Here is a 22,175-nt window from a genome sequence, read left to right as displayed (position 1 = left end):
GCTGGGGCCAAAAGGGCTGTGGAGGCCGACACTCCTGTCTCTCCCTTTATCCTCTGAGCTCCCTTGCACGCATCCACAGGGATCTATGCCAAGATGCTTGGGGAGAGTAGAGCTAGTGACTCCAGGTCGCATCGCTCAGACTGAATGACAGGGCAGGGAGGTGAGGATTCAAGAGAGGGGCAGGAAGCCCTTCTCCCCAGCGTTCTCAAGGTCAAGCGCTTACTCCCAGCCATGCTGCAGCCCTGCCAGGGGCTCCAGCCGACTGTACGTACAGGTCTACCAGGGCCCCATATTTTCCCCGAATCCCGTTTGTGATCCCAAGTCTGCATGAGGAGACAGTGGTGGTGGTTCTGTGAAAGGAAAGAACAAAGTCAGAAAGAATAGGGACTTTTTCTGTTTGTTTTTGGTAGCACATGATTCCTTAATGTATCTGTGTTTTATCATCTGTGCTTACCATAGCGTTTTGTACTCTTGTCTTTCTGTGTTATTCAGTTAATTTTGCACACGTGTCCAAAGATTTCAGAGGCACACAGACAAATCATATAACTCCATTTTATTTTTAGAAGACGTTTTTGTTCATTTCTGATTCCAAACCAGCCATGAAAGTGTTATGTTAGAGGATGATATTAAAAGTGATGGAAATAAAATATACTGTACATTAGGGCAAGTCCTTATTCCTTCCCTTAATTATAGCACTTATAAATTAGCATGAAGATATGATGGGCCATTGTCTTTTTAAATTGTCTGAGATTGATAGAATCTGTGAAAAAGAGACAATATTGGTAATTTTGATATCACTTAGAAATAACCAAATGCATGCCTTCCAAAATCACTTACAGTTTCTCCCCATTTTTCATGAAGTTTAAAAATATGTAGTAATTAATCACAGTGCGACTTGATGCTTATCGGCACAAACCTACATCTGGTTTAAAAAAATTAAATACAGCTGATATCTGTGAGATGCTCCAGGATCTGGGTGGAGTTGCATTTGAATGTGGACTGCTGCGTGGTGACGGGCTAGCTGACAGATATGAATCGTGGTTACCCACACATGTCTACTTGGCTCTCTTCCAAAGTCAGTGGTATGTCCTCTTCTCACCAATGGCATCTCCTCTGTTCGGCCCCGGCAGTGTGGAAGCTCAGAGGCAGCTCTTACTCCACGTTCTGTCTCCACTGTCTCCTTCCTCACCTGCCTGGGGTCAGTTGCTTCTTCTGTAAACTCCTCTTCTCTCAATGCTCTCACCTCCCATGCTGTCCATGGTCCTGCTCTGGTGTGGCTGGGACCCTGACGCCTCAACTCTGGGAAAGCGACCCGATGGAGCCTTCCCACCCCATCTCCCCTAGAAAATCTGGAGCTGCCCCTGATTTTCCACAGATCCCAGCTGTTGTGATTGGAATGCTGTTGATACGTCCTCGGTGGCTGCCTGTGGCAGAGCTAAAAGGGTAAGACTTTTCCCTCCCTCAGAAGTGTTCTGATTCCAGTTGTTTTACTCTCATTTCCGACTTTTCACCTTTGTATGTCTTTGCATCTGTCCAACTGAACCACACAAATGCTTTCATTTTTCTGTGATTATTGCCTTTCTTCTGTTTTTGCCCCCCAACTTGAAATGGAGAAATTTTTTTTCTCGTCTTTGAATTTCCAAATTTTACCTGTTTTCAAAATTCAGGTCAAATACCATGAAATTGTACTTGGCCTCCAAGTACTCAGTTCTCCTTATATCTGAGTTAACTTAGCACTTTATCTGCTCTTCTTTGAAGCTGGATATATTTAGATGGCTGTCCTCTTTATCTTAGTCAAGAAGCAATATGAGCGCAGCACAGTGACTGATTAAACTTGTAACCATCAAATGTGTAAGTACTCAACTCTGCATACAGCAGGTTCTTAGTAGTATATTTAAATGAGTGAGACTGAGATTGAGTCCTTTACATGGCAGGCCCCCTTGATATGCTCTGTGGATGCACCTGTGAGCAGAACTAGACATGGTCCTCCCCTAAAGGGGTGTATGGTCTCTGGGGGGGAGAGAAGAAAAGGATATTGACTAAAGTGTCCAGTGAATCGTGAGAATAGAATCTTACAGTAGGAAAACTGCTTAACACCACTGTGTCAGGTACGTGGAGATAGAAAACTTAAAGTGCAAGCATTGGGTTCGTTGGTCTTTGACAGCATGAAGAGGGTTAAACTGAATTTTCGTGCTCCAGGACTCTGGTTTTAGGCCCTGCAGGTCAGGATGCTCTGGGGCTGGTCAGGGATGTTGGCATGTGGCCTGTTGAGAAGCACAGAAGCCTGGCTGTCGTTGCGCCTGAACTTTTCCTTATATGTATGAATTCTCAATGGTGTGGTTATACCGTTGTGACCAGGGACTTTAACTTCTACCTCTTTACATCTCAGTTCATAGCCATGTGCACCGAGGGCATTCAATGACTATTTTGTTTACTGAGAATTGACTAACTAGAGGGAATTTTTACTCTCCATCTTAAGCACAGCATATAGGGAACACGTGTGGGAAGCTTTCTGAAATTCGGAAATGTCTTATTTTAAAATAAGTAATATATAATAAATATTCAATGTGATGTAAAAGTTTAAACCTTTCTTCTACTAGTGGAAATAAGCTACACATTCATGGCTGAAGAGAAGAGAAGTCAGTGCTCTGTAGGGATGTATCCTTTAGCGGGAAAAAAGACTTGTATGTTATATGAGTCGCTTGGTTGCCATTGACAAAAAATCAACTCATAAGGGTTTAAGCACAGAATGGAATTTATTGGCTTTCATGTGTGGAAAATGGCCCTTATACCTGGGAAGTCCAATTCAGTTGGCTTCAGATACTGCTGAATCTGGGATCTGGGGATTTAACTGATATTATTTTCTCTGTCTGTTTCTCTCTTTTTCCTCTCTCTCTGTTCCTCTATTTCTCTCTTTCTCTTGAGTCCGAAGATAGAAGTCTTGATAGCACCGACCTACATCCTAGTGGATCGGTAATAAAAAATAAGACAGGGTCTTTTTTTGTTGAAGTTGTCGTTCCTCATGTCCACCTATCAAATCTCGTGGAAGGGTCCTGAATTGTCCCCACTAGGATCATATCCCTACACAAGGACCAGTCATCGATCTTCACTGCATGGGCCATTGCAACGGGCTCACCTAAGTCATGTTTTCAGCTCTGCACATGGTTGAGTTGGGAAGACTTTGTAATAACCCCACTCGGACCACATGAAGGGAGAGAGGAGTGGTGATTTCCAGAAGGAGGGTGCTCCTAGAAGAAATAATGGGGCTCACTAGATAGGTAATGATAGTTTCAGGTTCCGTATGATGGAGTAGCAGGAAGACAGGAATGAAGATGGAAGGTATGTAAAAGGCTGGATGGTTTGTATGGCACACTAATTAGTAATAATCTTCAGTGGGCAAGGTGGAGCCCATGGATGATGGGCTTGAAAACTTTGACTAGTTTTATTGCTTATACCATTGTTTTAGGTTAGTATTAAGGCAAACTTTCTCATTTTTTGTAAAGTCTGTGCAACAGAGCAGAGTAGTAAGAGACTGAGGGCCAGCGTGTTCAATGCAGTAATTAAGACTTGAGGGGCGCCTGGGTGGCACAGTCGGTAGGGTGTCCAAATCTTGGTTTCAGCTCAGGTTGTGATCTCAGAGTCGTGAGATCAAGCCCCGAGTCAGGCTCTGCGCTGAGCGTGGAGTCCGCTTGAGATTCTCTCTCCCTCTCCTTCTGCCCCTCCTGCTTGTGCTCTTTCCCTAAATGAAATAAATTTATTTAAAAAAAAAAAGCTTGAGACAAGGAGTGTCCTTATGGTGGATATGGGGATGTTTATTTGTGAATCATACTCTTTGTTTTGATATTGCATTTTTAGTTGACCTTGAAGAAATTTCTTTTATCTGAATGTATCTTATAAATTGATGCAAAGGACAATGGAAATCATTTAAAAACAAACTATAACCTATAAATGATCTTAACCTAGACGGGATAATAGAAATTTTAGCATATGATTTTTCCTTAAATTTTTCCCATTTCAAAGAAAGGTGAAAAAACCAGACTCTCTGAAGCCAAAGTTAAATATTAATTGTGAAACTCAGTTTTGTTTCAGCTCATTACAGGACTGAAAATATTTTATATCAAAAGAGTGTCAAATATCAAATATTTTATATCAAAGTACCATTTTAAATAAAAAGTCTTTGTAAGACTTAGGAAAATGATGAAACAAAAAAATTATTTATAGCCATGAAATTACAGTTGCATCGACACATACAAGCTTTCAAATAGAAAAAAGAAATTTAAAGAGGAGCTGTTAACGTATAGCATGTGCTCATTGGTCTTGTATTTGCCATTTGCAATGCTCGTTTTATAATGTTGCTTCAGGACTTAGACTAAAGGCATCCGGGAAGCTGCGTGATTGACTGGTGGGGTCATGGGGCCAGTCAGGGCTGTTTCCTAAAGAGGAACCAGGGTGTTGAAACTGGCAGGTATCCCATTCTGAGACAGCCTGGAACACCAGGGAATTTGTCTATTTAAAACGTTGTCTGGCAGGAATAGAGTGAGCTGAATCTCTCCCATCCAGAATTGAAGATGTCAACTAAAGGTGAAATGTGCAGATGTGGATTGTGAACAGAAGATTATGTAAAGTTTGAGGGCCCAAACATATGTATTTGAGGTAGAGGGCCTAAAATCTGTTTTCTTCTGAATGAACCAAAAGAGATCACTTTTGAGCTACCCAGAACTGGAGTTTGTCTGAGACTGTTAATTCCAGGGCATCACTCTCTGTTGGAAGGGACTGGACAGCATTCACAGCAGTCTTGGAGACACCCAGTAGTGGGACCATGGTGTTTAGAAAGGCAGGGCATTCAGGAAAAGTCAGGATTTGATTTTAGCAAGATGGCATGCCAAAGGAAGTGTCTGAGAATAGCCATTAGCAGGCAGTTCTGATCTTAACGTGTCTAGACTTCCCCAGACAAGCTCTCATTGAGTGTGTATCTCATAAGATAATGGCTAGTTGATATTTAGAGGTGGGGCTCCAAATTACCAGACTCTGTGGATCCTGAATGTAGCTGGGTTGTCTTCTGAGAAGGAGCCTGGTCTTCCAGTTCTCTGTGTATCTAGGTAAATCTTTGTGCTGGTCATTAGCATGCGGGCCTGATTATGGAACTATCTACGATCCAGGGCAGAGCATTCCCAACATGGTACCCTCCATCAACCATAGATTTGATAAGACATGTGGGTCCACTTGAATAACGAACTGGGACCATTACCTCAGGGTGACAATCTTCAGTTTTATTGTTGCCTGAAACAAATTCCAGAAATAATTATGACTGTAAATCTGTATCTCCTGAAAAGCTATTTATCATAATCCAATCACTTGTTATTAAGGAAATTTTAAATGTAGAAAACTATAGGTCAGTGTGTAAAAACATAAATACACTCCAGAGTATGCAGTCGTTTTTTTAGGTCCTGTGTATTTGCTTTATTTCTGTTTTAATTTAAAGAGAAAACATTCTTCACATTCTCCCATTGAAAAGCATGCCATAATAACTGGATAGAAACAGAAGAAATGATCACTTGACATATAAGTTTAAAAATTTAAAGACAGTAAGTAGTGAGATGAAAAATATTGTTGATTTTCTTGAGAAGAACTTAAATTATTTAAGTTTACCCCTCCATCATTCAGAGAAGTGTCTTAGTGCAGGATTTCAGGAAACAGACATTGTGGACCTACATCCTAAGATATTTTAAGGCACCACATCTCTATCTTCTTCCCCAGATGCAATTTCTTTTTACTATTTTTTGCTCTGTAAAGAGGGATATGAACCTGCAGCTTGATTGCAAAGATGTTAAAAATCTAGCACTTTTTAAAGACTCTGATGCTTCAGAAGAGGTTTTTTTTTTTTTTTTTTCCCCCACAGCTCTGGGGGAGTATGTTGAAATTGATTATACTCTTGTCTTTGAAAATCCTCACTGTTCCTTTGTTTCATTGTCATTGTGTATGCAGTAAAAATAACTCTGGAAGCGTGTTATAACAATAGATTCTGAGAATAAAGCTTCTGCTAGGACAGTTGTTGGGTGCATAGATAGGAGTGTGTGTGCGCGTGCGTGAGCACGCTGATTTCCTTCCCGGACAACTGCCTTCTGCCTCTCAGACTTCATAGCAAACATTTTTATAATGTGGGATGAGCAATCAAGTTTGCAGCTACATTTTTCATGAAGTGTTTAAACTATGTATATATATTTTAAAAACTCCTGTGATACAGCCCCTGTGCCTTACTCTCTTTATTCCCCACCTTTTTTTTTTTTTATGGTGGTAAAACACGTAAAATAACATTTTTAACATTTACCAGCTTAGCCATTTTTAAGTGTATCGTTCAGCAGTTAAGCATATTCATGTTGTTGTGACAGAGCGCTCTAGAAGTTTTTCGTCTTTAAAATGTGATACTCTGTACTCATTAAACAGCAACTCCCGCTTTCTCCCTCTTTCCAGTCACTGATAACCGCCATTCTAATTTGTTTCTATTGAGGGAATCATACAGTATTTGTCGTTTTGAGACTGGCTTGTTTCATTTAGCGTGTCCTCAAGGTTCATCCGTTTTGTAGCATCTGACAGGATTCCCTTCCTTTTTAAGGCTGAATAATATTCCGTTGTATGGATAGCCCACATTGTGTTTATCCACTCACCATCGGTGACACCTGCCTCCACATTTTGGCCACTGAACGATGCTGCAGTGAACGTAGGCGTGCAAATATATCTTTTGCGATCCTGCTTTCAGTCTTTTGGATCTATACCCAGAAGTGGGATTGCTAGATCCTATGGCTGTTCTATTTTTATTTATTGTGGAAACTCCCTATTGTTTTCCAGAGTGGAAACCATTTTGCAATCCCACCAGCAGTGTACCAGGGTTCCAGTTTCTCCACATCCTTGCCAACACTTCTTATTTTATGTTTTCTTTTTTGGGGGGGTGGTAAAAGCCACCCCCTAATGGGTATAAGGTGATGGTTTATTGTGGTTTGATTTGCACTGCACTGAGAATTTTGAGTTAAAATATGCTTGTTGGGCATCTGTATATCACCTTTGGAGAAATGTCTAAGTCCTTTGCCAGTTTTTAAATTTGGTTACTTATGTTTTTCATTGTTGAATTGTAAGAGTTTTTTTTTATGTTTTGGGTGTTAACGCCTTATCAGATATGTATAATTTGCAGATATCTCCTACCCTTCCTTAGGTTGCCTTTGTACTGTATTGACTGTGTCCTTTGATGTGCAAAATTTCGTAAGCTAGTCCAATTTGTCAATGTTTGTTTCTCTTGCCTGTGCTTGTGGTGTCCTATCCAAGAAATCATTGTCAAGTCCAGTGTCATGAAACTGCTGTTTCCTTCTATGAGTTTTATACTTTTAGGTCTTATACTTAAGGCTTTAATAAATTGTCATTAATTTTTTGCCTGTGGTAGAACATAAGGGCCCCACTTCATTCTTTTGCATGTGTGCCTTATTATGTCTTGTGCTGTTACTACTTTCAGTTTTTGAGAACCTATGTCATTAGGTATGTTTGAGCTGTATAAATTTTGCATCTATCAAAAAAATCCTTCCCTTGGTGTAAACCGTGAAAATTAACAGAAAATTAAATATATATAATCTTACATGTATTAGATTGTGTTTCCTGGAAGCAGAGTCTTGAGAGAGGGCTTCAGGAGCACATGACAAAATATACAGAGAATAAGCATTAGGGAAATCCTATAGGGAGTGAGGGAAGCAAGGCATTGAACAGAAAGAAGCAGCAAAGCAAGGTAGTCTTGGGAAAGTCTCAACTCTTCCCGATTCGCTTTGTTCTGGTTTGTAAATCCCTCCATAGAGTCGTCTCCTCTTAAGTCAAGGGGACATGTCTTTGTACTTCTGTGGATGGAGTCTTCCACTCCCTGGGAGACTGAGTCTGGCAGGCAATTCTCCAGAGGAGGGAACAGCTCTGAATCCTTACCAGCCAATCCTCAGAGCAGCTGGGGAGGGTATACTAGCCAGTAAAGGGGATCTGAGCAGGGCATCAAGATCACCTACCCTAATATAAAAAGTATTTGAAGTCTTTGATAGGAAGCAACCCCCAAATTGCAAATATAAGCTAATGGAATTGAACTATAATTCATACTCGTAAATTCAGATAAATACACATTCTTGCTTATAAATGATAAAATGTATTTTCTTTCTTTTCACAGGGAAAATTATAGCACTATTTTTTTTAGAGATTTTATTTATTTATTAGAGAGAGAGAGAGTGAGAACACAAGGGGATGGGGAGGGGCAGAGGGAGAGGAAGAAGCAGACTCCCTGCTGAGCATGGAGCCCCATGCGGGGCTCAATTCCCAGGACCCTGGGATCATGACCTGAGCTGAAGGCAGACACTTCACCGACTGAGCCACCCAGGTGCCCTGAAAATGATAGCACTATTTTTATTTCATTCTGACAATTCATTTTTCTTGTAGGACAACTTGGGTAATAAGCTATTTCTAATCATGCCCAAATCCACTCCATTCTCAGCCTTTTGAGGTCGGCTCCTGGAGGACAAAAACATATCCACCAATATCTAGTTTAATAATAATAATAATAATAATAATAATAAATCAGTCAAGCTAAAAAGGCACCGTTTGCTAACTTTCTTGCCTTGTTCCCTTGCTGGTGCCCCGTGGTGACAGCTGACTCAGCACCAGACAGTAGGTGGACAACGTTACAAGAGGAAGCCATTCTTTTTGTTTGTTTCAAGTTTTTATTTAGATTCCAGTTAGTTCTCATACAGTGCAGTATTGGTTTCAGGAGTAGAATTCAGTGGTCCATCACTTACATACAACACCCCAAGTGCCCGCCTTCATCCCCATCCCCTGCCCCGTTCCCGCCCCGCCCCTCCCCCCATCAACCCTCAGTTTGTTCTCTGTCCTCGAGAGTCGCTTTTATGGTTTGCCTCCTCTCTCTCTTCCTTTCTTTCCCTTCTCTGATGTTCTTCTGTTTTGTTTCTTAAATTCCATGTATCAGTGGACTCATATGCTACTTGTCTTTCTCTGACGGACTCATTTCGCTTAGCATAATACCCTCCAGCTCCATCCACATCAGAGGAAGCTGTTGTCCTGCTTGCTTCTGAAGTTTGTAACTTGCCTTGGCCTTGGCATGGTGGAAACCGTCCTGAATGGGCTTGACGAGCCGCATAATCTCACCTAGCGCGGTCGCTACAGAATGTCATTATTTAAAGAAAACGCCAGACTATTTTCCTGTGTGGCTGTCGTATTTTACATTCGCAACAGCAATGTTGAGAGATCCTGTTTCTCCACAACCTCGCCAGTATTTAGTATTGTCACTAATTTTATTTTGTTTTTTTTTTAAAGATTTATTTATCTATTTGAGAGAGAGAGAGAGCGAGCATGAGCAGGGGTGGGGAAGCACCCCTGGGGTGAGAGAGGGAGAGAGAGTCTCAAGCAGCCTCCCCACTGAGCATGGAGCCCGACACGGGGCTCGATCTCAGGAGCCTGAGATCATGACCTGAGCCGAAACCAAGAGTCTGAGGCTTAACCGACTGCACCACACACACACCCCCCCCCACTAATTTTATTTTGGTTTTAGCTCTTCTGATGGGTGTATAGTGATAAGTCATAGTGCTTCTAATGAACATTTCCCTAATGGCCAGTGCTATCAGACGTCTCCTCTTGTGCCTGTTCCTCGCCGTCCATCTGTGTCCGTGAAAAATGTCTGTCATGCCTTCTCCCATTTTCCAGTTGGATCATCTGCCTGTTTGCTGTTGGATGTTAAGGTTTTTACATGTTCTCGATGTGAGTCTTTGTCAGACAGGTGGTTACAAGTACTTTCTCCCGTTCTCTAGCTTGCCTCTTTTTGCTCTCAACATGGCTTTGACACACCAGTGTTTTCAGTTTCGATGAAGTCCAGTTCATCAGTTTGTTTTTCATTTTATGAACTGTGTTTTGGTGTCAAGTCTAAAAAAGCCAGGTCTCAGCGATTTCCTCCTACAGTCTTCCAAACGTGTTATAGCTTTACATTCAGATCCAGGATTCCTTTTGTTTTTTTGTTTTGTTTTGTTTTAATTTAATTTTATTTTATTTTATTATGTTATGTTAGTTATCATACAATACAGCATTAGTTTTTGATGCAGTGTTCCACGATGCATTGTTTGTGCATAACACCCAGTGCTCCGTGCAGTACGTGCCCTCCTTAATGCCCATCACCGGGCTAATCCATCCTGCAACCCCCCTCCCCTCTAAAACCCTCTGATTGTTTCTCGCAGTCCGTAGTCTCTCATGGTTCATCTCTCCCTCCGATTTACCCCCTACATTTTTCCCTTCCTTCTCCTAACGTCCTCCATGCTGTTCCTTATGTTCCACAAATAAGTGAAACCATATGATAATTGACTTTCTCTGCTTGACTTATTTCACTCAGCCTAATCTCCTCCTTTTGGATTCGTTTTCCTATATGGTGTGAGGTTTGGGTGGAGGCCCGTTTATTCCCTATGGCTGTCCAGGGGCCCCGCCCTCGTCTGTTGGGAAGACTCTCCTCACTGACTTACTGCACTTCGTCACAGTGAGCCGCCTGTGTGCAGAAGTCTTTCCAGGTTCTCTTTTTCAGGTTCTGTTGATCTAGGTGTCTCTTCCACCAGTACCAATAACAGAAAATATTCAAGGGCACAGGTGGCAAAATAGACTTTTTTCCTCCAAAACTCAGGGAGGGAATTGCTTACAAAGTTGATTTTTGTTACTCCTAATCCTTTTCACTGCATGCTAGATTATTTTGTATTTGTTTATTTTTACCTGCAACGTATTTCAGAAGGTTTCTAGAGTACTTATCATGGTTGTGGGAGAGATACATCTTCAGTTTAGTGAAGTAGTTCCAATTTCTCTTTAATAGCAACGGGACAACGTTGTCAATCACATGAGTGTGAAATGATGTTTTAAATTTTTTCTAGACATTAGTAAGGCTGCACATCTATTATTAGGTTTGAAAATGTAACTTTCTTCTTGTGTGTGTTTATTTACTTGTGTTGAGCAAAATTCTGGCCAATCGGTGCTAATGGCTGAGTCATAGAATGTGTTTGACTTCTTATCAGGATAACAGTGTTTACAATGATAACTGGTTTTCCCTTCTTTTACTCATGTTAGGGTCCTTATTTCTTTTCCTTTTGTTTTCTACGCTAATGGAAACCTTCATTTTGAGGTATAATAAAAGCAATGATAGAGGGCCTTCCTTTTCTAAATTTGAAACAGAATTGAAAGTAGTGACATACATTCATAGATGTTCTAAAATTAGCCATTTTTTATTCACACTGACAAACATATGTACATAGGCTGTTTACATGTGTATGTGTACATACTACTGATCTGTAACTCCTTTTTTTATGATGTTCTCATTTGTTTCGGTAGCTTAAGCTAGTCTCAGAAAATGAGTTGAGGCCATTTCCAGTTTTTTCTAGTCTGTAGAAAAATTGGGGGAAAACACAGGTTATCCATTCCTTAAAGGCCTGTGAAATCATTTGGGCCATGCATTTGTATGTTTGTTTCATTTTTTTGTAATTAGATTTTTAACAATTGATTTCATTGTTAGAATGAATAGACTGTAAATCTATTCAAGTTTTCTCTTTCTTCTTGAGTCATTTTTTGGTAAGATATATTTATTCTGGATATTGTCCATTTCCCATGTCTTTCTTTGACTTTGCTCATTCTTTATTTCCTTTCTATCCATTTGGACCCTCATTTTATTTTTTTCTTCTTTCTTTTTTGAACTTTCCTTTTTTGTTCATTCCTACAAAGATGCTGTGGTCACCAATTCTAGGACGAGATTCTTTTCTAACAGGTACATTTAAAGCTGTAGATTTATTTCTATGCCCTATTATAGTTTCATCTGTGAAATTTTGATGTAGACTTTCCTCAATGGTTGGCACTAGAAAAGTATGATTTCCCTTAGTTTTCTTCCTTAGATCTGCTTTATTTAGGCTCAGTGTTGTGAGTTTCTGAGCATGTTGGGAAGGTGTGGCTTCACCTCTAGAGGTGATATCCCATTCTCAAGTGTGTTAAGAAACCGCTTCTATAATTTCAGTTCTTCAGCATTTTTTGAAACTTGATTTGCTTTGTGGCCTAAGACATAGTCAACTTCATAAATCATCCATGAATGTCTGTTCCCCTGAAAACTGGGTGCACGTGTCTGTAAATGTCCTTGAGATCAAATTATCTGTGCTTTTATCATTTTTTATTCCCTCTTTGATCTACCAGTCATGGAAAGAGGTGCAAAAGACCTCCCACAATGAGTGTGCTGTGGACCCCATGAAGGTTTTGGTTCTCATTGAGATGAAGGTATTTCTGGTAGTTGTACAGCAGAATAATTTCAGGAGTTCATTTTCCTTGTTCCCTTTTCCTTAACTTTATTCTTTATGTTTCTGGCTTGCTACAACGCGACATCCTGAGATCATGGCACAGTGTGTAGGGCCCTCTAGGACCAAAGCATGGAGCTCCTAATTTTTTAACTAGATGTTCTATAATTATTTCTGAATATAGATCTTTGTTTCTTCCTTGATGTATTTTATTTGCTGGCTCTCAAATTTTGTTATATAGAGATGCATGCTTGTTGAGCAAGGATTTCTGGCCATGGTAAATGTCTCTAAATTTTTATCTAGAATTGCAGTATAGCCATATATATAGTTCCCCCCCCAAATAAAAGGAGTAATATGGTAGATCAAGAAATCCAATACTAACATAAACTTGGCTACACTGTGTCAGTCCAGAAAATTTTGTGAGGAAGAGCAGTTGGGTGAGAAGTATGGTGCTATTGTGCATTTCTGTGAGAGCAGAAGTAATAAACATCTGTTATCTACTATATGTTGAGGGCTGGGTCAAGTTTTAGTAATACATACGGTATTTCTGCCAGCAATTTAATTAAACAGTTTTACTAACAACAACAAAAATATTTAATATCTACTATTCCAGATGCTGAGAATAAGCAGTGGATAAAATAGTCCAAGTTCTTGCTTTTTGGGGGCTTATAGATAAATAAGAAAATATATGGTGTAAGTATTTTTGTAAACAGCATTAGCCTGAGTATAATATACAGTCTAAGTATAATGATTGATATTGTAGAAACATAATTCAGGGTGATAAATACTAAGGAGAAAAATAAAGCAAGAAATAGGAGGTGGAAGTATTGTCAGGAAACATTTGCAAATAGAGATAAAGGGGCCCATGAAAGGCTCATGAAGAAGGAGATTTTGAGAGAAGACATGGAGGAAAGGAGGATGCTAACCATATGGTCTCCCACCATCTGAGGGATGAGTGTTCCAGGCACTGGGAACAGCAGGTCCAAAGACCTTGTGCCTGGAGCATTCCTGGTGCATGGTAGAACCAGAAAGAACATAAAAGGGAGAGAGAGCTCTCCATATGACACATTCCCTTCTCTTTGGTTCTCTTAACATATCCCATCTGTACAGTCGTTGGGACACACAGATCCTCATAATATATTCCTAATAAAAATAATTTCCATTCATTGAGTACTTACATTGTGTCAGACATGTTTTGCAAACTATCTCTTATTTTTTAAATATCCCAGCAAATTTGACATATTGGCTCCTTTTTATGTATTTCAAAAATCTTAGAAGTATTGAATATTTCACCCCAGGTCCTAAGTAGAAAATATGATATCTAAGATCAGAACTCAATTTTTTCCATTTTTTGTTACTTAACATTACCTTCTACAAGTGAATGATTTTGATGATCAAGAAATTTAAATCAGGGGCGCCTGGATGGCTCAGTCATTAAGCGTCTGCCTTCGGGTCAGGTCATGGTCCCAGGGTCCTGGGATCGAGCCCCACATCGGGCTCCCTGCTCCGCGGGAAGCCTGCTTCTCCCTCTCCCACTCCCCCTGCTTGTGTTCTCTCTCTCGCTGTCTCTCTCTCTCTCTCTGTCAAAAAAGAAATTTAAAGCATATGGTCTCTTGTTTTCCTTTGATGACTCAAACTACATTTGGTTAAATCGTTTAAACATCCCAGGGCGCCTGGGTGGCTCAGTCAGTTAAGTGTCTGCCTTTGGCCCAGGTCATGATCCCAGGATCTTGGGATCGAGTCCTGCATAGGGCTCTCTGCTCAGCAGGAAACCCGCTTCTCCCTCTCCCCTGCTCGTGCTCTCTCTCTCTCTCTCAAATAAATAAAATCTTAAAAAAAAAAAATCCCGGACAAAGGACTGTTATATATTATATATATATATGATATATGGATAGATATACTTATGGTTATAGTTATAGTTATTTTCTCTTGAAAAGTGGGTAATTCTTGATGCTATCTGCTTCACTCACACACTGGAGGTCTTGCTAGAATATCTTTTCCTGAATATTTGTTGATTCTGATGCATATGAAGCTGTGATTCTCCATGGTGGGCTTGATGCTATGGTTGCGCTGAACCCGGCCTGCCCTGCCTTAGGGAGAGTACCTCTTCCCATCTCTTTGTTTAGTGATGTGACATTGGTAGCTCGAAACTGACTGTGAAATTTGCACCGTGATAATAGGCAGGCCCGACAAATTAAAGATTCCACTCCCACTGCACCAGAGCCGAGTGTCAAAAATTTGCCGGAACCCCACTTGGCAGGTAGTAATGGTGTAGTCTTACCACTCAAAATTCTACAAAAATCTGAATGTTCCCTTGATCACCACTCAACACTGTGAAGATGAAAAAAAAAATTTCTAGTTAGGGTGATGTTAATTTTTTTAAGAGTTAAAACCCAAAACCTCAGCGCCTAAACACAGTAGAAGTTCATTTCTTTCTCAGACACAGAGTTAAGAGAAGGGCTGGTTGGTGGAGGCTGCTCCAAGCAGCAGTGGAGAGGCTGAGGCTCTCTGACGCGTGGCCATTTTTGCTATGTGGTTTTTGCGGCCACCATGTTCATAGGCAGCAAGCTGTAGGGGGGATAGAACATGATAAAATGCATGTGAGCATTTTTTTGTGAGCCAGCCCTGGGAAGCTCAAAAATGACATCTATTCATGTATCTAAGGAGAAAAGACAACTGGTCTCCCCAAGTCAGTCTCTGCCACATAATGCAAATATGCTCTTTTGCTATAAATGTGTCCTGCATACTAATGAGCTCATATATTATTGTGGGAATGTGAGAATGAGGTTCAAATAATGTTGAAGTTGTGTTAGTTCATGTGTGGCTTTTTCTAGGCCAAGAGAGCCAAAATAACAGGAAAGAATTACAGTCGTTACCAGGGAAAAGCTCTTGGTTTTGGGCAGGCAATACCCTGTCAACTCTCCTGCGGGACAGTTGAAAGCAAGTGCGTGCCCAGGACCCCCATCCCAGGGGTGCAGATCAGCCTTGCTCAGCTCAGACTCATGAAGTTCCTCTTCAGCCTTAACCACCTGCCTGCTTGGCCTGTCCCGACTGTCACCTGAGGTATTAATGGCTGTTACTCTTAGTGCCCCAGTGACCAAGTTCATAGGTTTTGGGTAGACTGCATCAAAACTACGTTTCCCAAAACGACATTATTTTTAGTTGTGGTATCTTGCAGACCGAGAACAGCGCATATACATGACATAGGTGTTCCGCCCATAATGACACAGAAAGAAAGTCACAGTGCCCGTTACATGTTTAGAAGTAAAATAAATGAAAGTTTAGACCATTTAAAATCAAAGCACGGGGAATGATCCAACAAGAAAATATGTTAAAAATCAATATTTTATACATGTAGGGATTTGAAATTTAACAGCCTCGGCATCTGATTTTCCAAATCATGAGGGAATTAATTTATGAACATCCCTCAGTGCTCCTTTTTGACAGACTGAGAGGGCTGCTCGATGCATCATGAGCTGTCACTGCAGACTCTTTAAAAGTTCATTGAAAATTTCACAGTACGGTTTTTTGTACGAGCCAAATGCCAGAGGACTGTTGTGTTTATGAGGTTGTCCTCCACCTTTGACCACGTGCTCCTCGGCAGGTGATATGCTGTGAGGTCATCAGCTTTACCTCTTCGGGTTTTCCAGTGGTTCCCCTGATGCTCTGGGCACCTGCTCACACACCAGGAAAGTCATGGCAGCCCTCGGGTCCTGGGAACCCAAGTGCAGTTCTCTGAACAGATTGGAAGGCAGAAGATATCTCCGGCCATTATTAATGAGCTCTCAGAGACGATCTGCTGGTGATCACGGCTTTTATCACACGGACAGACTTCCGGGTGATTTGTGGACTTCACGACCGCCACTGTGTCTTTGTGTTTAGGTCACTGGAAAGCAAACGTTTTATATGTAGTTATTTGATGCTTCTCACATCACTCTGACAAATACATATGAAGATCTTAATGAAAATATAGGATTCTAGAATGCCCTCAAACACTAACGAACAACCACAACAAAATTTCCCAGCTCTGCTTCCCTCTCCTCCTGCCCCCTCCTTATATATCTTAAATATCTGGCTGTAGAGAGTGACTGTCTCTTACTCTGTTTTTTTCTTGCGCCTTTATGGAACATTTGTGATTGTCATATAATCATCTCTTTGGTTGTGGACAAGTCATAGCCTCTCTCAACTTCGTTTTCTTTACTTGCAAAAGAGAAACGGTCTGGCCTGGTGGTTGTGAGAATAACACTTTGTGAAGTGTCAAGTGATACAGAAATGGAAACTGCCTTGTCACAACGTGGTGTCCTTTCAAAGGAGTTGGGCATCTCTCTGAAGATGAAGCAGCAGGGCCCTTTCTGAGCCATCTTTCCAGACACGGCATATGATCAGCCACATTTGGGGGCTTGCATAGTTCCTTCTACTTGCTTGAGACTTCCATCATAAATACCTGAAGAGAAGAACAGACAAACACTTCTCTGAACCTGTGGGTTCGACTCTCGAATTTTCAGTGTTCTAATGTTAATTTTCTGCCAATGGTAAAATTTTAATCTAGTGGTAGATATATGAGCTTGTACATTTCCATGACAGGGGTTTGGGGTAGTGTTTCTAAGGAATATCAGGTTGAAAGAAAGTGAAGATTGCTTCAGTTTCAAGGACAGAGAATTCAGTCTGTTACTCACTGTATTAATAAGACAGAGACCACAACAGCGACAATTCTATCCATGGTTCTGAATTGCCAAGAGAAAAATCTGTTTTATTGTTCAACCGATATTAGGTCTCTTAGAAATGAATGTTACCAATCCATAGGAAAAGTGTTTAGCAATATATTGGTGGAAATAATCACTGCGTCACATAAATAGTTGATAGCCTACATAGGTTCTTTTGTGTTAGATAAGCAGAGTCATAGGGATATACAAAACTGATTTTTTTAGGGTGTGCTGAAAGACTCAGAATGGCTTTCTGCCAAAAATTAACACACAAAGTTTAGTTGGCGTTATTCAGTGAAGGAACTTTAATGCATCTGTAGAACTTTCAGGCCTTTGGTGAAGATTTAAAAAAAATAAGAAAGGATGGTGTTTGCTACTAATTAAGTTGCACAAAACTACACATTAGCTCTAATTTAATTATTTATTTTATTGCCGTGCGATGTTGAATAAGACATCAGCTCTCTTTGCTTCTCTCTCCATCTGTGGGAAGGCCTTTGCTATTTGCACGTCAAGCGCAAAGAGGAATGAGTGAGTTTCCGACTTTTGTGCTGGGCAATAGGGAATCGAGTACGCTCTGTCGTGCTACTGTATTGTTGTCGTAATGGGTCTAGTGACATTCTCACTGTGTTTCTTGCAGGTTGCTTTCAGCTATGTAATGTTTTTCGAACCCATGAAATGGAAATTGACCAGTGCTTGCTGGAGTCCCTTCCCCTTGGCCAGCGGCAAAGGCTGGTGAAGCGCATGCGTTGTGAGCAGATCAAAGCCTACTATGAAAGAGAGAAGGCTTTTCAGAAGCAGGAAGGATTCCTGAAAAAGCTGAAGCATGGGAAGAATCAAAAAGTTCACTTTAACCTTGCCGACATGATACAGGATGCAATTATCCACCACGATGACAAAGAAGGTACATGACACAAAAGTTTTCCGATGTGGGTTTTCATGGTTTTTGTTTGTTGTTTCCTGGTGGGAGAGATGGAGGAGGGTATTTCTTTTAAATGTTAGGGGCTTTTTTTTTTTTTTAAGATCTGAAATAGTCAAGGAATAGTCCTCTTTCGAAAGACCATAGTTAAAACTTCCAAATTTAGTACAGATGAACGAAATGCAAAATTTGGTAAAATTATTGTAATTTTTTTTAAAGAATTACCTACCTGGAAAGCATGTGATTTCCTTGTAAATTGTTCATTTAAATTTTTAATGAAACTTTTTTTCCCAATGAAATTGTTTCCTTTGATGATGAGATTGTGCTGCAAAATTCATTATTATCTCATTCTGATTCATGGGTAGAAATACCATAGGAATAGGAATTAGCTACCGTTTTATTAGTCTCTTCCTACTTGGAGCTCTTCATTTCATGGCCATCCCCTCTGTGGAGCTGTGCGCACCTCCAGGGGCAGCGATGCTCTCAGCCAAGTTCACCGCTCCCCTCCCGCTCCCAGTACCTTCCAGTGTTGTTGAGTGACAGAGGGAAGCAATTTGTCCATGTTCACCAGGCAGTACTTGTTGGAACATGTCTAAATTAAATGGCAGGCAGATATATGCCCTATATTGATTTAAAATTCATGCAACAACATGGAGATTATTCTTATGTAAAATATCGACAGGACAAATAATGCCTAAATCAGGGTTAAAAAATTAGAAAAAATTAAGAATAGTAAAATCATAAACCCAGAGACCAAGAGGAACATATATGTATAATATATAAGATGTGTAATAATATATATTCTATATTATAACATTTGGTGAAACACTGAAGTCATAAAATCGGAATTAATCCTGATGTAGACACGTCACTTGGGCGGTCAAGTGCAGGAGATATGAGTCCTGTCTTCAGAAAACCTCTGATCTAAGTAGAGAGGAACAAATCCTCATAAGAAAGTAGAAAACAGTTATTTTTTTAAAGATTTTATTTATTTATTTGACAGAAAGAGACACAGCGAGAGAGGGAACACAAGCAGGGGAGTGGGGAGAGGGAGAAGCAGGCTTCCCGCGGAGCAGGGAGCGCGATGAGGGGCTCTATCCCAGGACCCTGGGATCATGACCCGAGCCAAAGGCAAACGCTTAACGACTGAGCCACCCAGGTGCCCCTGAAAGTAGAAAACAGTTAATGGAAATGGAGTCTGGTATGAGCGGGAAGAGTTAGGCAGTAGAATGTGATTTTTGAGGGGCTCCGAAGGAAGCTCTGTCAGTAAAGAGGAAACCGCACGTAAGCAGTGCGGTGAATAGCCGCCCAGCATGAGGGTGGGCATGGGGATCTGTCTGAAGGGAACAGGAGTGAGGAGGGTGGCTGCTAAGCTGTACTAGGGAAATATAATTGCTGTGGATAATTCAAGTCCTACTTTTGGAAGCAGAGTGCAATGGGAGCCACTGTATGTTCCTCAGAACAAAATGCGTATGCCTCTAATAGTGTTTAGCAAAGATGAATCAGGGATGTATATCTGTAGGATGCATGGAAGGGTACGGATAAGAACTGGAAGCAAAGACACCAACTCAAAATCCATCGATGAAATTTCAGTGGTAGAGTGAGCCGGCTTGAGATAGTAGCCATGGGGATTGGAACAAAAGGGTGAACCCAGCAGCCATATTCCGTAGGAAAAATGCCTTAATTTATCAAATATTATTGAGTTTTTATTATGGGCCAGGTGGCTGTGAATGAAGGAGAACAAATCTCTATCTCTGTGATACCCCACTGTCTGGTGTGTGACCATAAACAATAAGATAAAGTTGGATGTGTAGTATGGGGAGGCGGTAATGGTGCGATGTTGAATAAGACATCAACGGAAGGAAGGAAGGAAGGAGGGAAGGAAGGAAGGAAGGAGGGAGACCACCGGAGGGAGGTGTGGGGAGTTAAGCAAATGGATATCTGAGGAGGAGGATTTCAGGCGAGCCCAGAGCTGTGAAGGGAGCATGTGGGAGGAACCAGAGTCAATACATCGGGAGGACAGACGGCAAGCAGCCAGCATGGAGGGGCCAGCAGCATCATGGGAAGGATTCTGGTTTTTGTGCTCGGTGAGTCCTGAAGCCATTGGGGGATCTTGAGTAGAAGAGAGAGCTGGTATCACTTGTGAGTTAACAGGACCTACCCGGCTGCTGCATTCTGACTTGAATCAAGAATTGTGAGGGCAGAAGCAGGAAACTGGTTGGGAGGCTCTGTCAGGAAGCTGGGCACGAAATGATGGTGGCTTGGGCCAAAGCAGAGTGAGGGCATGATGAGAAACAGTCAATTGGACATATACTTTCAGGATAGAGCTGACAGGAAATGCTGATGGATGGGTGATGGGGACTATATCAGTTTATAGCTGCCGTAACGAATGACCACTCCTTTAGTGTGTAGTTGCAAAGGGTGTGAAAGTATCCTCCTGTAGTTCTGGTCAGAAGTCCTGGTGGGTCCCACTGGGCTGAAATCCAGGTATCACAGGCTGCGACGCTTTCTGGAGGTTCTAGGCGAGGATTGCTTTCCTTGACTTGTCCATTTTCTAGAGGCCGTAACGTTCCCTCAATCCTAGTGCCTCCTCCATCTTCAGAGTCAGCAAGGGTAAATGGAGTGACCCTCTCAGGCTTGGAATTTCTTTGTTGTTGTTTTTGTTTTTTTTTCCTGTCCTTGCATTCTTGATCAAATATTTTGCCTTCTTCTTCCACCTTAAAGGCCCATGTGATTTAGGGGCTGTGGGCTCACTTGGATCATCTTGGATAACCTCCCTATTTTAAGTTCATCTCATTAGTCACATTAACTCCTTTCCCCACATAGTAACATATTCAGAGACATGACACCAAGGGTGAAATTATGGAACCCAGACCCTACAGACTCAAGGATCACACCAACTTCGCTGTGGCCCGAACCACTAGGAGGATGAAATGTTATTAACAGAGTTGGGGATGCAGCTAGGAAGTCAGATTAGGAGGGGGTGTCATGCTGGCTGGAGATAAAAATTGGAGACAGATGAGCATATAGCATATGGGCATCAAAAGCCCAAAGACTATATATCACTTAGGGAATGAGAGTAGATAAAAATATAAGAAGCTCAAGAACTGAGTCCTAAGGAGCTCCAATATTAAGAATTCAGAAATGAGGTAGAACTACCAGAAGCAACAAAGAAAGGAGGAACATGAAGTGGGAGCCCAGAACATGTCCTGGGAGCTCAGTGATGAGAACTTTTTAAGGAGGAGAGTGATTAACTGCCAAATACTGCTGTTCAGTCATGGGGTGGAGACAGAATGGACTGTTGCATTTAGAAGCACGGAGGTTATCAGTTCCGGTGAATTGTTGGGAGCAAAAATCTAGTGGATAGCGATGGAGATAGAGTGGGCAAACAGAAATGGACACAGAATATGGAGACTTCTTGAAGGGAATTTTAGGTAGGGGGAGAAATGGTAAGGTAGCTGCTGAGGGAAAAGAAATGAAGAGAACTTTTTAATGATGGGAGAAATAATAGCATGTGTGTATGTGGAAACAAATCATGTATTTGGGAGGGAAAGACGGCTGGCACGGAAATAAGGAAAGTTGCTGGAGCAAGGGCTTTGAGCATGCACACGCTGATGAGATCTGGTCCTCAAGGAGGGTTTGGTCTGGCTAATTTTATTTGTAATTCCAGTGTCTCGGCTCTTCCCATAGAGATTCTGGCTCAACCAGGGTAGTTTTCCAGTGTGCCTCCAGTGCTGTGCTGTGCAGACAGGGTTGAGGACCTCCCACCGAGGGCGATGGGAGGAGAGATGGAGCCAAATGGTGGGTGGGGTGATGGGAACTTAATGGCGGCTCTCTTACTACCTCCAGCACTTACTGATGATGGAACCTTGGCTGTCAGAGAAGAGGGAGGATGGGGAGGAGGGCTTGCAGCTCCAGGAAAGAGGAGAACATGTACACATGGGAGAATAAATCGGCCGGGGCAATCTGGTATGAAAAAGACGACTTACCGATAGAATGCAATGTAAAAGACAAAAACAGAAGGACCGCCTGTGACTCAAAGTTTTCGGAAGTGGGTTGGGGCTCAGCGGGGAGCCTGCTTCTCCCTCTCCCTCTGCCTGCTACTGCCCCTGCTTGTGCTCTTTCTGCCAAATAAATAAATAAAAATCTTTTAAAAAAGTGGGTTGGCATGGCCTCTCCACTCGTGGGTCCTTATTCTTAGCTATTTGCTTTTCTACCCTAAAATTT

At 41.4% G+C, this 22,175-nt stretch overlaps 1 protein-coding gene across 1 annotated transcript in view; it reads left to right on the top strand.

Annotated features, from left to right (window-relative positions):
• MYO16 (myosin XVI) overlaps window positions 1-22,175 on the top strand; it is a 475,554-nt gene that overhangs the window by 12,053 nt on the left and 441,326 nt on the right. Inside the window, exon 2 of the mRNA XM_027590435.2 lies at window positions 17,670-17,933. Within this exon, the coding sequence (XP_027446236.2) occupies window positions 17,670-17,933 (264 nt within the window). The remainder of the gene's footprint in view (window positions 1-17,669; window positions 17,934-22,175) is intronic.

Source organism: Zalophus californianus, chromosome 3 (genome assembly GCF_009762305.2).
Source record: "Zalophus californianus isolate mZalCal1 chromosome 3, mZalCal1.pri.v2, whole genome shotgun sequence".
Taxonomy (NCBI): Eukaryota; Metazoa; Chordata; class Mammalia; order Carnivora; family Otariidae; genus Zalophus; species Zalophus californianus.
The sequence above is the reverse complement of the archived record's forward strand: the minus strand, read 5'-3'. Positions and strand labels throughout refer to the sequence as shown.